The 17,140-nt window shown below is 38.4% G+C and overlaps 1 protein-coding gene across 1 annotated transcript in view; it reads left to right on the forward strand.

The window, feature by feature from the left end:
• Nucleotides 1-17,140, forward strand: part of LRP2 (LDL receptor related protein 2) — a gene marked incomplete at both ends in the record, with an annotated part of 130,997 nt that overhangs the window by 84,942 nt on the left and 28,915 nt on the right. The window contains 14 exon segments of the mRNA XM_082311876.1: nt 889-1,092; nt 1,487-1,729; nt 2,847-2,972; nt 4,676-4,795; nt 5,652-5,783; nt 6,739-6,940; nt 7,400-7,695; nt 8,208-8,724; nt 11,149-11,301; nt 11,784-11,954; nt 13,219-13,442; nt 13,838-14,015; nt 14,869-15,065; nt 16,663-16,908. Coding sequence (XP_082168002.1) covers nt 889-1,092; nt 1,487-1,729; nt 2,847-2,972; nt 4,676-4,795; nt 5,652-5,783; nt 6,739-6,940; nt 7,400-7,695; nt 8,208-8,724; nt 11,149-11,301; nt 11,784-11,954; nt 13,219-13,442; nt 13,838-14,015; nt 14,869-15,065; nt 16,663-16,908 — 3,009 coding nt within the window.

Genomic DNA, 17,140 nt, shown 5'->3' on the forward strand with positions numbered 1-17,140 from the left:
CTTTCCCTAGTGATTAATTTCCAAAATAAACGTTTCTACTGCCTCATTTTAAATGTTGGACAATTACTAAGAAGACAGCACAAACTGATTTCTATCTACACTGTGGGGCAGGTGTCTTTTTGAGTCATGGACTCCAGAAACATACTCTGTATCATCAGCTGCATGTTGGGGTGAGACCTGAGTGACTTATGTATCCCATCTTATATCTCTCCTTGTGGATGTGTAAGGAAAGAGCTGAAGTGCTCCAACAGGCCACCAGCCCAGATGGCCAGGAAACCAGAATGGCAGTATACCCCAAACAGCATACCTGTTACAGAGCTGTTTTGTGTATTGTGGATTTTTGGAAGTTATGATCCTTGACTTTGAAAAACTCATTCAGCCCTGCTTTCATTTGTAGCATCTTAAATGCCTTTAAAAATCTGTCTTGCCTGAAAACAACTCAAACTTCTTACTGATTTTGAGAAGAGTAGTTAGTCTAGTCCAAGGAGTTTTGAAAATCCTGTTTTGATCTTGAGGGGTAGAGCCTCAGCTGGGGTAGCTCTGATATTTGAAGGCATCAGATGCCATCTTGCTGCCACCAAAAAACTATTTGTACAACAAGCAAATATTAAGATACTCCAAATTCTGATCTCAGTTCCTCTAGAGAACTCTGAAATAACTCTTGTGGGTTTTAATGGGTTTGCATAGGCTTAACTGAGATAAAAATCTGGCCGAGTCACCTCACTTCTATCTAAGCAGATAGATCTTACAGGAGTTGTGAGAATTTCATTGCCTTTTCCAGTGTTACAGCTGTGAACAGTTTCATAGAACTCTATCTAAAGCATCAGTGTTAAATTTGTTTAATTTTTTCGTCTCCCCCCTTTTTTTTTAACTGTCAAACAAATTTAGGTCCAGCTGGTGCAGAATGTCAGTGCCCCTCTGAAGGTCGCTGGTATTTAGCCAATAATAACAAGCACTGTATTGTGGATAATGGTACCAGGTGTGATACTGATTTCTTCACATGCCTTAATGGGCAATGTATCTCTGAGCGATGGAAATGCGACAATGACAATGATTGTGGTGATGGCAGTGATGAATTGGAAAGTGTGTGTGGTAAGCATTTAAAATAACTGCATGAGAAAGTTATGCATACTCTGTCTTGCCTGTACTGTATTCTCTATCGCTTTTATGGCTTTATGATCATGAATCTTACAGCTGTAGTTTGGAAACGATCTCTTGCTTGCTCACAGACTTGAGGTCTGAATGGCTACTGATTTGCTTTAGAATCCAAAATCACCATAGTATTGAATTTTTATCATGTATAGCCAATTTCTACTTTAATGCAAATATGTATTTTACTTTTCATGCAGTCCGTTTTGCAGCTGTGTTTGCCCTGGCAGGTAAAAATATTGTGATTTTACTTGTTACTTTGTCAGAGAACTTGCATTTAATTTTATCCATGTATATTCTTTTTTTTTGTTTAAATTTTTTTTTAAATTTCCTGCAGCATTCCATACTTGTCAACCAACAGCTTTTACCTGTGGTAATGGGCGATGCGTACCCTATCATTACCGCTGTGATCACTACAATGACTGTGGAGATAACAGTGATGAGGTTGGCTGCTTGTTCCGAACTTGTGACTCCCACACAGAATTTACTTGCAATAATGGAAGGTGTATATCTCTTCAGTACGTCTGCAATGGAGTAAACAACTGTTACGATAATGGCACATCAGATGAGAGAAATTGCCGTAAGTTTATCCTAATTACCTAGTGTCTATTTGATTCTGACTCTTTAGACCAAAGAAGAGCCAAATATGTTTGTGTGAAGAATTATGACAAAATCAGCAAAGAGGATAAAAGATTTCTTTATTTACATTACAGATTCTGCTTTGTGTTATTTGAAGGAAATAGAATTGTTAAAAGATATTCAGGAGTACCCTAAGATATTACATAATAACTATTGCTTTAAATAGTCTGCCTTGATGCAACAAATGCTTATGCAGTGCTTAATGTTAGGTCTTGTGAGTAATCCCATGGACTTCAAAAAGATTATTTCAGATTAATTGGATGCAGGGTTTATAGTTTTGCAGGATTAGCCTGGAGTTTGACAGTGGGTTTTTACTTTGTGTCATGCTATATTAATTGTACTAGATTTAGTCGTCAGGAGTGTATATTGTGACTGTTATACAGACACAGGTTATATTTATTCTGTTAAAAAATATATGCCTTATAACTTTTTTGAGAGCTATCAGTTATGTTTGTTTTCCTTAAGATGTAACCTGTGATTAGTTCAATATTGACTACTATTGCAGTTAATCAAACTAATCATGTCTTTGCACTAAGATTACATCCTTCAGTGGAAAATTTATGTCTGGAGTTAGAGAAATCGATGAAAATGTATTTAGAGAATTTTTTTTTTTTTACATTTTTCTGTGCACACTGATTTTTTTTTTTTCTTTTGAAACATATTATTTGTGACAATTTTTTTAGTATCAGTGAAATCTGAATATTTGAAATTCCTGGTCTATTAGTCATTTGTAGTTGGTCTGGTGATTCATACAGTACCAGCTGGTTGCAAATGCAGGCATTACAGTGTGAATACATGTCAATTACATTCCCTCACCCCCAAGTATTGGCATGTGTTTCTTCGATCATATTTTTGTCAGGATTTTTGTCAATAAAAGCAATTGTCTGCTTCCATATACCGCAAGCAGTATGAGTGAACTTTAGCAAGTGAGTGACATGGGACTCTTTTTAACCATATTATGTATCTTTCAATGAGATACAGAGTAACAGTATTAAAAAAAAGCTCTAAAGAACTTTTGCTTTTTTTTTTTTTTTTTTTTTTCCCCTCCCTCCTTAAAGCGGAGCGCACTTGCCAGTCTGGTTTTACAAAATGTCAAAGCACAAATATTTGCATTCCTCGAACATATTTGTGTGATGGTGATAACGACTGTGGAGATATGAGTGATGAGAGCCCTACGCACTGTGGTAAGTTAACAGGGCCTCAGTTACTTTTCTTGTACTTCAGAAATTTATTCCCCTGATCTTTACCTTTGATATAACTCCACTATTCTCAAAACATCTACTCTTGTAATACCGAAGAGTTATAAGGTATATGCACTGTATTATTAGCTCTCAATTATCTAAATCATGCTTTTATCTAATAAAAAAGATCATGATTTTTTGCAGCATTTTTATACAGCATTTGAGGGATCATTCCTTTTGCTTATTCTGCTCTATATCGTTTAAGGTTTTACAAGGTAATTGGCACTTAAGTATTATGGCGAGTTGGCTTTTTCTGGAACTTTAACATTAGAATGTTTTTCCTTCTAATCAAATAAAATTGTATACAGTCTCAAATGTAATTTCTTTTAGCTCTTTCATGTAGTTACGTATGCCTTGGCATATGATTCGTTGTTCATTGTAGCTTCCAGTTAGCGTATAAAAGTGTCTAGTTTTCAATCAGCCTTAATTACTAACCAGCTTATCTTTGCTAGTACAGACATTTGTATTAGGTAGTTGTTAGGTAGCAGTTTTCCCATATAAAATGTTTTGGATCAGTTTATAAAACACAATTGATATTTTCAGGTAATGATTTATTTTTAGTATTGCCTGAGTGGATTATTTTTTGCTTTCACTAGTTTTCCTAAAGGTACCTGCCTTGAATTAATTATGCCACAATTTCCCTAAAATATGAGTTCAATTTTTCTAGCCAGAACGTGGCCACTTTTATCTCTGGACCCCTACGTATTAAAAATATGTGGCTATATATTCAGACATAGTGAATCTTGTGCTGCTCATGAAAGGTGCGCTTTGTCCCTTCTACTGTTTATGTCCCAGCAGCACTGCTGAATTACTTAAATTGAGAAGTGGTGAAGGGCAAGAAAGAGGGAGAGAAAGGGAGAATGGGAGATGAAAGAAGCCCCAAGACATTTATGAACAATATGTTAATTGCCTTTGATTTCCATCATTAAAGGCACATAGAAGAGCAAGTTAAAAGGCCAGACTGGATCCTTTTTGGTATCTTGAAAACATCAGAGGGTACAGGAAAGTACCAGTAACTACTGAAGAAATTATCAAACCCACTATACATGCCAGGATGAAGGGGCTCAGCCAAAGCGCAGAAGGAATATTTGCAGCATGCTTAGCTGGAACTATTCTGTGTTACAGTTTGTTCTTCACTGCCATTAAGAAAAGATTCCTATGTGCAAGTGAAGAAAAATCAGTTGGAGAACAAGGAAGGCATTATCTACCATGAAATATTACTTCCTTACTGCACACTTTGATTCCTTGTAAAGCATGGAGTCTGCTACTGCCTGGTTTGGGCACTGGAGAAATGAGTATATTGGACTGTGGTCATTTGCTTGTGCACGAATCTCAAGTATAAATGTAGAACGTATTTACAGTTGCTGCATGCAATCCTATTTCCAGGGCAAATTCTGTCAACTTATTAGCTGATACATATACCCAAAGAGAGAGTTAAGCCCATTTTTTGCATACAAAAATCAAGCTAGTTTGTACAATGAACTCTTTGCAGATAGGCTGTGAAAAGACATCCTTCCTAGCATAATTTTTTCTCTTTCTTTTTTGGGGTCTGTAATATTTTTGCGTAACATGGACTCAAAAGCAACTTAAAACAAGTTGGAAAGGTAACAGAAAGAAAGAAGTCATACATAGGTTTTTTCTTCCAGTCTCACTGACTTGCACAAATAGTGAGTTTCGTTGTACATCGGGACGTTGTATTCCTGCTCATTGGTACTGTGATCAAGGAATAGACTGTGCTGATGGCTCTGATGAACCGGCCTCCTGTGGTAAGTTTACACTCAGAAGATGCAACACAATGGGTTATGGGAAATCAGTAGTTTCTCTTGTAGGCAGCAGCCTGAATCCAGACCAGGTGGAAAATAAGTATCTTCTGAGTTTGTTTTCACTGACTCTAAATAATGTTGAGTCACTGAGTAATTCAAGTCTTAAATTCTTAAAGCAGTGTATGGAATATGAAGGCTTTTAATTGACACAATTGGATACTCTTAATGTGATTACTTTTAATGTATAATTTCCTCTGTCTCTTTATAAGACTGTGATGGTGGTGAATCAAGTGACAAAAAGTAGCAAGTATTTTGATACTGTTTTGGATGTAAAAGCAGATGTCATGCTGTACAGGAAGTGTGCGTGTAATATTGCATTTGGGGAAAAAGGAATGTGGGATGCACAGGAACACTGTTGACACAGTATGAGGTAGAGTACCATAGTATTGCAATAAGCAAATCCTGTATGTACAATAGAAAGTGATGGTAATAAGCAGCAGAGGGGGGAAGAAGGTGAGAAGAAGTAGAGTAATCTCCAGGGAGGAGGAGGAAGGGCTAACTGAAGTCACTGAGAATTGATATTACAATACAGTCATTTTTCTCACTGTAAAAGTTGGCATAACACAAGGCAGAACAGATTCTTCTATGATTTAAGCAGGGCTGATAGCTCACTTTGCACATTGCTGGAGTTGCACCTTTAGTTTACGAAAATGTCTTGCAGCTTATACCTTAACTGTCTTACTCTTAAGCTTCTATTTTACATTTCACTATCATAAGATTCTCCCTAAAATACCCTCAGCAGATTTTCATGGCAGTGCAGGTTACTTTAACAAGCAGAGTGATTGTGTTCATTTTTAAGTGCCCCAAGTGCGGACTTGTTCAAGCGACCAGTTCAGATGTGATGATGGCAGATGTATCCCAGCAACGTGGATCTGTGATGGTGATAATGACTGTGGGGATATGAGTGATGAGGATCAAAGACATAATTGTGGTAGGTGTTTAATGCAAATGGATACTGTGCTTTCTTTTTTTGTCCTGTAGGCGTTTTTTTAGAAAACAACCAAAGCCCAAACTCCCACCGTCTGCCAATTTTTCTATCCATAGAGGTGCACATTAAGCATGAGGAACACTCTTCCTGTACCTTCATTTTCACTATATTGGATTAAAATTTAGTATCTTACTGGTAAAAAAAAAAAAAAAAAAAAAAAAAAAGGAAAAAGTTCTAATTTTGCAATTACTCATCTTTGAATTGTTGAGTTCAAATGGAGATATAATTAACCTTGGTTGTTTGTATGATCTGGGCAGCAATAGCACCTTCAGTGGAGATACTCCCTGATCGCCATGCACTATGTCTTGTGCATATTAATAACCACATGGTTTTGTCATAATTTCTTTGAAAATTAGTGAGCAAAGTAAGCATAGCTGTTTAGAAGGTGAACAAAGGGAAGAAGGTTTACCAAGCCTGGTCCTGCTCTTTGCTTCCTTTAACAGCAGCTGGATACGCTTGTTGTCCTTGCCCCTTTTAACTGCAATTGTGCTCCCTCTGTTTGCTCCCTGGAGCACAGAATACCTTGAGGAATGCAGGGGATGGAGAGCCTAGGCCTAACACCTTTTCAGCTCCCAGAAAATCTGGCCAGACGCGTGAAAGGCTTATACTGAGAATCCAACAAGATCCAGAGTTCTGCACATGCCAGCATTGCCTAAGGAATCCTAAAGTGCTTTGGCTCCCAGTCAGCCTCTATGAAGAGCAATGCTCAGTGAAAATCAGTGGGAATGCATATGAGATTGTATATGAGAGGGTGCTGTGGTATCTATCTCTGCACATGCAGCAGAGCACGGCTCTACTGTGGATTATGGGTGGATATCCAGGCTGTGTTTGTGTGCGGTGGGGGAGGGTGTTACACAGAGTATAACTTGGTGCGTCAGTGAACATGCTTTTCTTTCAGCAAACCGCAACTGCACAGCGGCGGAGTTCACATGTGCCAACAATCGACCCCCACTCAGGAGGTGCATTCCTCGGGCATGGATCTGTGATGGTGACGCTGACTGCAGTGATGCATTTGATGAACACCAGAACTGCACACGAAGATCTTGCACAGAAAATGAGTTTACTTGTAGTAATGGCTTGTGCATCCGAAACACATACAGGTTTGTAACTACCTGAGCTGCTGCAGAAATTCTCAAAATTTGCTTAAAGTGAAGGAGCTAATTCAACCTTTTTTTCCCCACTATTTAGTTGTTTAGTAGATCTGCATATTGTAATGAAACTATTTATCTGCTCTGCATTCGTGCATGAGTTTTAACTTGAAAATGCTCTGGAATTTTCTATGTTAATATCCCCAGCACTCACCATTAGCATTTAGTCCTTTTTATTGTGCCTAGTAACCTCTCCTGAGGTGATTCTGTTCAGCTTGTAATACACACGGGGAATACAAGCAGGACTCACAGGATCAGACTATATGATATGACCCTGATTTCTGAAAGTCTCTTCCATTGGAGCCAGTAATATCTGACCTTCTTCGGAAATCAGGAGAGTGTATCTATCCATCTGCCCTAGAGATAGTGATTGCCACCTTATATTTGAAAAAAGTGTTCATTCTTCTTCAGATGTGACAGGCGGAATGACTGTGGTGACAGCAGTGATGAAAGGGGATGCATCTATGAACCATGTCAACAGCACCAGTTTACTTGTCAGAATGGGCGCTGCATTTCCAAGGCCTACATCTGTGATGGGGATAATGACTGTGGTGATGAATCTGATGAGCTGGAACATCTCTGTAGTACACCAGAAGCGACCTGCTCTCCCCATCATTTTAAATGTGACAATGGAAACTGCATTGAAATGGTTAAAGTCTGCAATCGGTTGGATGATTGCTTAGATAATAGTGATGAAAAAGGATGTGGTATGTGTAGATTTATTTGTACTGTCTTATTTAACTTAAAATGCTTAGGCAGCTTTAAAAAAAATGAACTCTTAAGACAATTGCTTAATTACAATCATATCTATTCCATGGTTGTCTCTCAGAAGGATTTTAAGAAATGTATATATCTAATTTTTTGTTTTAATTAAAGTATACTTATTATATACTGTTTTAACAAACTGTGAAATTAGCTAATTATATAAAGTAAATATAGTTTATACGTTGTTATGTATTGCCCTTACACTTCCAAAATACACCATTCATAAGTGTATATTTTGCACTCAGTGTGTTTGGTGACACACTTCAAAAGTGCTAGAATAATTTAATATTAGATTAGATTCTTTTCCTTGCTCCTTTGCTGCAGCAGCCCAGATTCATATTCAGCATTTTCAGGGAGCAGCAGGGAGAGAGAGACAGAGAGAGGACATTGGAAAGTGACTGCACTATTTTCTCTGCTAGCCGGTTTATTGAATAGAACTCCTTTCCTTCCCCAGGTATAAATGAATGCAGTGACCCTTCAATCAGTGGATGTGATCACGACTGTACAGACACACAGACAAGTTTCTACTGTTCTTGTCATCCCGGATACAAACTTATGTCTGATAAACGGACTTGTGATGATATTGATGAGTGCAATGAAACTCCATCAGTATGTAGCCAGATTTGTGAGAACACAGCTGGCTCCTACATCTGTAAGTGTGCCCCAGGCTATATCCGGGAGCCTGATGGAAAAAGTTGCCGGCAAAATAGTAATATCTCCCCATACCTTATTTTTAGCAACCGTTACTATCTGAGAAATCTCACAGCAGATGGCCAGTCTTACTCTCTCATTTTGCAAGGACTGAGAAATGTGGTGGCACTGGACTTTGACAGGGTGGAAAAAAGGTTGTACTGGATTGATGTGGGGAGGAAGGTCATTGAACGGATGTTCCTAAATGGAACAAATAAGGAGGCAGTGATAAGTGATGATGTGCCCAACGGGGAAGGTATCGCTGTTGACTGGGTTGGCAGGTAAGAAAATACATTTTCTGTCTTTCTGGGCTACTAAGGAAATTACGTGTGAGGGAGTTTATCTTAGGGTTTTTTCTCCCACTTTGTATGAAATTCCCAATGAGTGCTGAAGTAGTTTTGGATTTTGGATGCAGTCTTATACAACTGCTCTGGAATTGTTTATCAGAGTCTGCTACATTACATAACACTTTTCTTTAATTGCTCTCATATCTAGTATACTGAGGTTATATCAGAGTTGCTCTCTCATCAATAATAAAGTAGTGTATATAACCCTTGGGAAAAACTGGTTAGGAAACCATTAATGAACAGACTAGGCAAGCAGGCAGGTGGGATGTTACATGTGGCTGTGGGGCGGGGATTCTGAACTTAGGCTCTGTATTCCTTTGCTAGCAGTTGTTGGGGTTGGGATGCAGGCTTCACTCTACGCATAAACAATATGTTACAACAGGTAACTAGACTCCAATGAAGTAAGTAACAATAAACATTAATGAAATTTAGCTCCTGGATCAATGTGAAGAGCATGTTTCTTTTGCTCTTGAAAATTGCATCTTTAACTGACACTCAAATGACATGATCCACATCATTTGCTCTAAGGCGAGCAGTATAAGGGTGAAGTAATTGGAAAGCACTTTGCATTATGGTCATTTTTTAATTGCCTGCTGTGTGTCAAAAAGTAGCCTGACGTACTCCCACAGAAACTGTCCTTATGTGGTGCCCTCTCTGACACTGTTCTTGGCTGTGTTACATCAGGTTTTGCTTTTCATCAGTATGAAAAATTTAAATGTCATGGATCAGGCTGCAAAATAACAGGAATGGTTCAAAATGTCACATTGGAACTTACATGAGAGTGTTTATATGAATATGTCAATATAATAATTTTTATTTTTAAACCACTTTGTCTCTAAACCTGATAGTTAATGTTGCCAGCAGTCCCACATGCTTTATGATTCATGGAGAGGTGAGGAAGGAAAAGCCTAATTTTAGTTGAAGTGGTCCTACTGCTCCATTACTAATACAGTTGCAGAATTATTTCAGCTACCATTAGTTTTATCTTCAGTCAGTTTTTGTTTAGGTGTTTCAGAAAGGCTGAATGGTAGATGAGGTTTTCTGCTCAGTTTCAGTACAGGGAGAGGACTGGAGGATGCCATGAGGTTCAGGTTGGGGAAGACTATGTCTCCTACCTGGTGGCAATGGTACTGCTCAGGGTGGTGTGGACAGAGACTCTATCTGTCAGGCTGTTTCTGGAATGACCCTGTGAATGCTGGAGCTAACCAGCTGTGCAGACAATTTCAAAGTAGCCTGCTGTAGTTCTAATTAAATTAAATGCTTTGTTTTGTTGCAGGCTTTTTAAAATCATCGCTTCAGCTTGCATGGTTTCTTTGATTACAGCCATGTATAATTCCCAGGCAAAGTAATAGAAGTGTTAGAAAATGCTAGGTGAAGTTTAAATTAACCCCAGCCAGCAACTAAGCACCACACAGCTGTTCGTTCACTTCCCCTCCCCCTGCCCTGGCCCCAGTGGGATGGAGGAGAGAACTGGAAGGGTAAAAGTGAGAAAACTAATGGGTTGAGATAAGAACAGTTTAATAATTGAAGTAAAATAAAATAGAATAGTAATAATAGTAGTAGTAATAATATAATAATAATAATACAATAATAATATACAAAGCAAGTGATACCCTGTACAATTGCTCACCACCCGCTGAACGATGCCCAGCTTGTCCCCGAGCAGTGATCGCTGCCCCCCCGGCCAGCTCCCCCAGTTTATATACTAGGCATGATGCCATATGGTATGGAATAGCCCTTTGGCCAGTCTGGGGCAGCTCTCCTGGCTGTGCCCCCTCCCAGCTTCTTGTGCACCTGGCAGAGGACAGGAAGCTGAAAAGTCCTTGACTAGTGTAAGCACTACTTAGCAACAACTAAAACATCAGTGTGTTATCTACATTATTCTGGTACCAAATCCAAAACAGCACTATACCAGCTGCTAGAAAGAAAATTAACGCTATCCCAGCTGAAACCAGGACAACCGCTTAGGACTTTTCAAAGGAGAACCTAGCAACTGTTCTACCTGTTTGATGAGAGCAGAGGTGGCAACATGGAACAGATGGTGATTCTCTCCAATACTTTACAGCCCTGGTCACAGTCCATTGCACTGCATGTATGTTTTCCTTCTTCTCTTAGCTAGCCGTTGTTGGTAGGAGAGCAAGGGAAGAGAAGGAAGGTTTAGGAATTTATAGGCAAATGGCATGTTATTACTTAACTGGGCAACTGCAAGTTTATTGTCAGTACAGTATGTGTATTCTTATTTACAGTGGATGTATTGCTTCTAGGAGAAAAAAAACCTGTGAAATTTAAGATGCTGTGAAGCAAAATAAACCAAAAAAAGTAAATAAGAGTAAATAAATTAACTCTAAAACATTTCAGAAAATTGTACTGGGTGGATGCCTACAAAGATTGTCTCTATGTCTCTGAACTTGATGGAAGATTCCGGAAAAAACTGGTGGATCGGTGTGTGGATGCCAACAACACTTTCTGCTTTCAGTACCCCAGAGCAATTGTTGTTCATCCAAAATACGGGTATGACATTTCAAGAGTGCTTTTCCTTTCTTTTGCAAATAGTCTTGCACTGTCTCTGAAAATCTGAAATAAATTTTGGCTGCCTGCACTTAGATTTGTGTGGCATTAGAACTTAGCTGTAGCTTAGGAAAAATAGTAGCTCACCTTTTGTAGGTATATATGCAGGGCTGTCAGATATCATTGAAAGTGGAATTTGGTTCCGGGTGGACATGGAAATTTTGAGTGCAAGGCTAAAAAGATTGATAGAAGTGTGTGTGGTTTGATAGACAGTGGGCCTGCTCGTTGCATTCTTTAAAGACAATTGTGATCACACAGTTGTCTGCTGTAGCAGTTAAAGTAACAAATATATTAACCTTTTTCTTATCTTCCTCAATCTCTGCTTTAGTTCTGTTGCAGGAAATACTATGTTTGAGGTGTGGCTTCTAATATTTACTTCAACGTATTTTTACTACAATCCTAACTGTAAGTATTTATTTGAACAGACAGATTTACTGGACAGACTGGGCAGATCGAGCCTATATTGGACGAGCAGGCATGGATGGCAAGGAGAAGACGGTGATTATCTCTACAAAGTTAGAGTGGCCCAATGGACTCACCATAGATTACACCAATGACAAGCTCTACTGGGCAGATGCCCATCTAAATTACATTGAGTACGTACGCAGAAAAGTATAAAACAACTGAATAATTGCTCATGTCAGATTGCAGTGGTAGCATTTATAGATGCTGTAAGCATTGTAAGTGTTTCTACCCACTTACTCTATAGGAAACCAGAGTCAGAAAGTCTGGAGTAGTAGGTGATACGAATCACTAGATGACACAGTAGCCTAGTTCCTATATTTGCATCCTAGGTCCCACTGGACGTGGTCCAAAAATTATAGTGAAAAGATTCACAGTCTGTATTCAAATATGTAACTTCGCTAGGTGTACAACCTGTACCAAAGCAAAGCTGAATATAAAATCACTATTTTTTCCGATTCTCTTGTTTCTGCCTATAGATAAGAGTTGCGCTATAACTAAACTAGTTATGTGCTAATAAAATAGTATACAAATTGTTAGAAGATGTCTGAAGGTTTGTCCATAGCTACAACATGGAATTTCCTGTTAGCATATGGGGTTTTTTTGTTAATCAAGAAAAATCTATTAATTGCTTCTAGTGTTAGAAAATTTCCACTTAAATATCAGTAAAACTGAATAACTAGCATACTGGTTCTTGTCAAGTCATTGAAATACTTTAAAAACAATCCTTTGTATTTATATTAGTATTTATATTTGTATTCATATTTACATGTACATTTAGATTTATATTTAGTTCTGTTATTCTTTACATTCATTCTTCTGGCAGCCTTTTCTATGCTGAAGTCTTAAAAATGTCTTTTTAAAAATGTATGTTAATTATATGTATGATTCTCTGTCTCTCTCTTTTTCTCTCTTGTATTTCATAATTTCCCCCTATAGCAAGGTGACAGTAAAAATATAAAATCTTGTTATCCTCTCAGCAGAGGAGGCTCTAAATCAGAAAGACATATACAGTTTATGAATATAGGATGCCTATTATTGTCTTAAGTGTTCCATTATTAGCAGTCTGAATGATCCAGGCAAGCTAGTCTCCCGTGTGACAAAAATAACTCGCTGTAAGGCAGTAAATGTGCAAAATTTAATTGGACTAGCTGATATGCTTTTGTGGGAAGACTTTACATTTCAGTGGATGTTCCTCCGTTACATTTATTTGCCTAAAATAATCTGGTTTACTTCCTTGCATATCTTAAAATGAATTCACTGAGGACAGTGCTCTGTCATTAAGGACTAAAGAAGCTGCAATTCCACATTGCACGATCCTGGTCACCAATAACGAAGTACCATAAGCATACACAATAGAGATATGAAGATGTTTTAGCACTTTTTTTTTTTTTGTAGGTACTCTGACCTGGATGGACATCATCGTCACACAGTATATGATGGGACTCTACCTCATCCGTTCGCAATAACGATTTTTGAAGACACGATATATTGGACGGACTGGAACACAAGAACTGTTGAAAAGGGAAATAAATATGACGGATCAGGGAGGACAGTTCTTGTGAACACCACACACAGGCCATTTGACATCCATGTGTACCATCCATACAGACAGCCATTTGGTGAGAAAACAGAATTGCATTTAGAGGGTCAGCTGTTATCTGGAGACTAATTGTAAAGGGTCCTGAGTGCACTCCACTTTTGCCTTTGTTGAGGGGAATAAATGCACAGAGTAAATGTAGGCCTCTACATTTATAAATTGCCTTTTCTTGGAATAGCAATGACTGGAAATGCATAATTTTAAATTAGTTTCTAAAATGCCATGGCTTAATAGCATCCATTTCCTGTATATGAAATCATACATATTTCTCTCACTAAGTGCCTACTTATCTAGGTTTTGTTTTTCAACTTATTACATTTAAGCTTTAAATACAGTATTAGAGGAGGCTGTTGCAGATTGACCTTTGTGTCCTGGGATTTGCAAAGTATGGTAATATTTATTCTTCTGTTTTACCAGTTAATAATCCTTGTGGCACCAACAATGGTGGTTGTTCCCATCTTTGTCTAATAAAAGCTGGTGGTCAGGCTTATTCCTGTGAATGTCCTGATAACTTCATGATAGTACAGTTTGGCAATACAGCCCACTGCCTTCCAATGTGCTCTAGCACCCAGTTTCTCTGTGCAGACACCGAGAGGTAAGTCACTGCTCACCATCTTTTTTCAATGATGTCTTTTTAAGGATATATTTTACAGTTCAGTCTCTTCAAAGGGGCATGAAATTAGGGATTCTTGCTCTCACTGTGAGTTTGTAGTGGGCTTGCAAAGACAAAGCCAGGATCAGACAGGCTTCCATTTTGGAAAAACACTTCTAGACTCATTGTTTAAATAGTACTTTTTTCCTTTTCTTCCTGTTATATTACATTGCTAATGTAGCAAAGTTTGGGTTGCTAGAAACATGTACCTCCAGAAACCATTTCCAGTTGAATTCACAAACCAGGAACCTTCTCTTATTTTTTGTACATCTTTTACAATGTATCCATTTCTGCCAAATATATGCTGTCTGCTAGTGGCCCAGGAAAGCCATTTAGCTGATGTGGGGGCACATTTCCAGCCCTTTTTTCTGAGACAACAGTAGTGGAGTGCTTATTGGGTGACTTTTGAAGCAGTGTCACAATGATAATCCTTAGTGAGCTTCTTGTGCTAAAGTTCAGGTGAATTATTAAAATGTTACCTCATTAAAAATCCAGTTGAAGATTGGTTTAAAAAGCATGAGAGATGGTTACCACAAATATATGTAAAAATTAAATCCTTATTAATTTGCTGTGAACTTCCTTCTAGAGGCCCACCAATATCATTTGTTTCTGGTGACAGCATTCTGGCATATTTTGTTAGCATTTGACCTAAGAAACAGAAGACATGAAATTCAAGATGTCTTGGAAGTTTCAAGAAATAACACTGAGAAAAGACTGTCTTTTGTGCTGTAAAAGGATGGTTGTATATCTGTAGAGACATATCCTCAACAAAAAAAACACTGTTTCCTCTTTGTAGGTGTATTCCTATCTGGTGGAAATGTGATGGACAGAGGGACTGTCGAGATGGCTCTGATGAGCCCCCTACTTGTCCACACCGATACTGTCCTGTTGGTCAGTTCCAGTGTAATGATGGGAACTGCACAAGTCCACATTTCTTGTGCAATACCCAGCCAGATTGCCATGACAGATCAGATGAAGATCCTGTACTTTGTGGTATGTTACAACTAATAAATTTAAGTGTTTTGCCAATACAGAACATGTAAACTATATATAAATTTCAGAATCGTTATCCCTTTTTTACAGATGAAAAGGTAAGGTAGACAGATGCAGTCTTTTCTAATCTTGCACCTGCTAGAGCAATTCACCTCAGTGCAAAAGCCAGAGTAAAGGAGAGCAAAAATGTACTGTACCAAAACATAAACATTTTCTATACCTTTGAGACAGATTTACACTGGTGTAAATTACAATCTGAGGTAGAAAATACTAGAAGCAAGACCCACTTTGTTTTGTTCTGAGTAAAAGCATGGTAAGTATGAGGAATCTAAGGCTTCCTAATACCCAGGTCAGTCTACCAGGTGTGCTAATTTTCCCTGTATTCTAGAGCTTTGCATGATGGGATGAAATTACTTCACCCTTTGCATTGCACAAAATCCAGTGCAGGTGGGAAGATTTGTTTTGGAGAGCTGTTTGCGATGGCAGTATTTTAGAAATATAGCCTAATTATGCTTGTGGAATGATGTTATTTCCTTTAAAAACCTGTCTTATTCCACATAGTTATGTCTAATTTAGAAAAGCACATCCTTAGTTCTCTTTTTGTAAATAATGTAGTTCTGGCAGGTGCAAGCTTAGTAACATAAAGGGGAGGTGCGGGGGGGAAAGCAGCGTGGTTGTATAATTGATAGTTTCATTGCCTTCCATTAGCAAAGTGTTTCTAACAATGACAGAATTAAATGAAATGTCAATTTTACCTGAGTTTCAAATAGCTAAGCTCTTTAGTGTGGCACAGGGGAATATTAAATAAGTAGAAATATGGCAGCTGCATGATGTGTCACCGGTTTTAACGTACCAGGTACAATAAAAGCCAGTTTAGGTCTATATAATTCCTTCTGTTCATCATCTCGTGCGTGGGAATAGAATCCTTTAGTCTAGAAGATGTGTGGAAATCGTGATATACTGTCCTCTTGAACAATTTGGCAGTGTATGTGAAAAAGTAATAGGGTGGTGTACAGTGAGACATACAAACTCTGGAAGCAGAGATCAGTGTTGACTCCTATTTTCATAGACCTTCAGAGCTCCCTCAGTTTGCCAGCACTGCTGTCACCAGCTTCCAGTGCTTTGCCCTTTGGAAATAGAGGCTGTATATTTATAGGTTGTGGAGCTGTTATTAGCATGGTCTTCTGCTAAGTTTTCTGACATGTTCATTCATAGCCAGAGAAACAAGCTCATCAGGCAGTGTACATCTAAATTGGTAGCATGGTCAGAGCTGCTCTGTGAAGTGACTGTGAGCCCCTGCCTCAATCATGCTTGAATGCTGGATTTGCTCCCCTCTGCTTTAGGAGAAGATAGAATCTGTCTCGCTCCTAGAAAAATGTAGAGCCTTAGTGAGCTTGTCTGAAGATGCCTGTGGGAAATGTGCCATGTGACATTAGAAATCTGTACCTTAACTGGGCAAATAAATGTGACGTTTTAAATTTTTACTGGCTTTCTTTTTAACTTTTGGTGTAGACATGATAACTGCTCAATTGACACAACAGCAGCAGACCATTCCTGTAGGTTTCAGTATCCTAACAGCCAATTTGTATTCTTTCAGCTAATCACCAGTGTGAAACTCATCAGTGGCAGTGTGCCAATAAACGATGTATCCCAGAAGCCTGGCAGTGCGATAGAGAGGATGACTGTGGTGACAACTCGGACGAAGATAGTACTTACTGTGCCAGTAGAACCTGTCCCCCAGGCCAATTTAAATGTGACAATGGCCGCTGCATCCCACAGTCCTGGAAATGTGATGTGGATGATGATTGTGGTGATAACTCTGATGAGCCATTCCACGAATGCAGTAAGCACATAGCTGTAGTAAGCTGCCTACATTATAGTGCACCAAAAGCAGAGCAAACAGCATTACATAGTTTTCCTGAGGTTGAAAATTTATTAGAAAGGTATACTTTCTGCAAGCTAATTGCAATCATGTAGTAAAGAGTGCTGGAAAACATAGAGGCTATGTGTGATAATTTACTACTTTCTTATTCTTGAAGGGGAGAAAGCTTATTTATGCTGGCCAGATTATCAAG

The sequence above is a fragment of the Platalea leucorodia genome (genome assembly GCF_965183815.1).
Source record: "Platalea leucorodia genome assembly, chromosome: 5".
Taxonomy (NCBI): Eukaryota; Metazoa; Chordata; class Aves; order Pelecaniformes; family Threskiornithidae; genus Platalea; species Platalea leucorodia.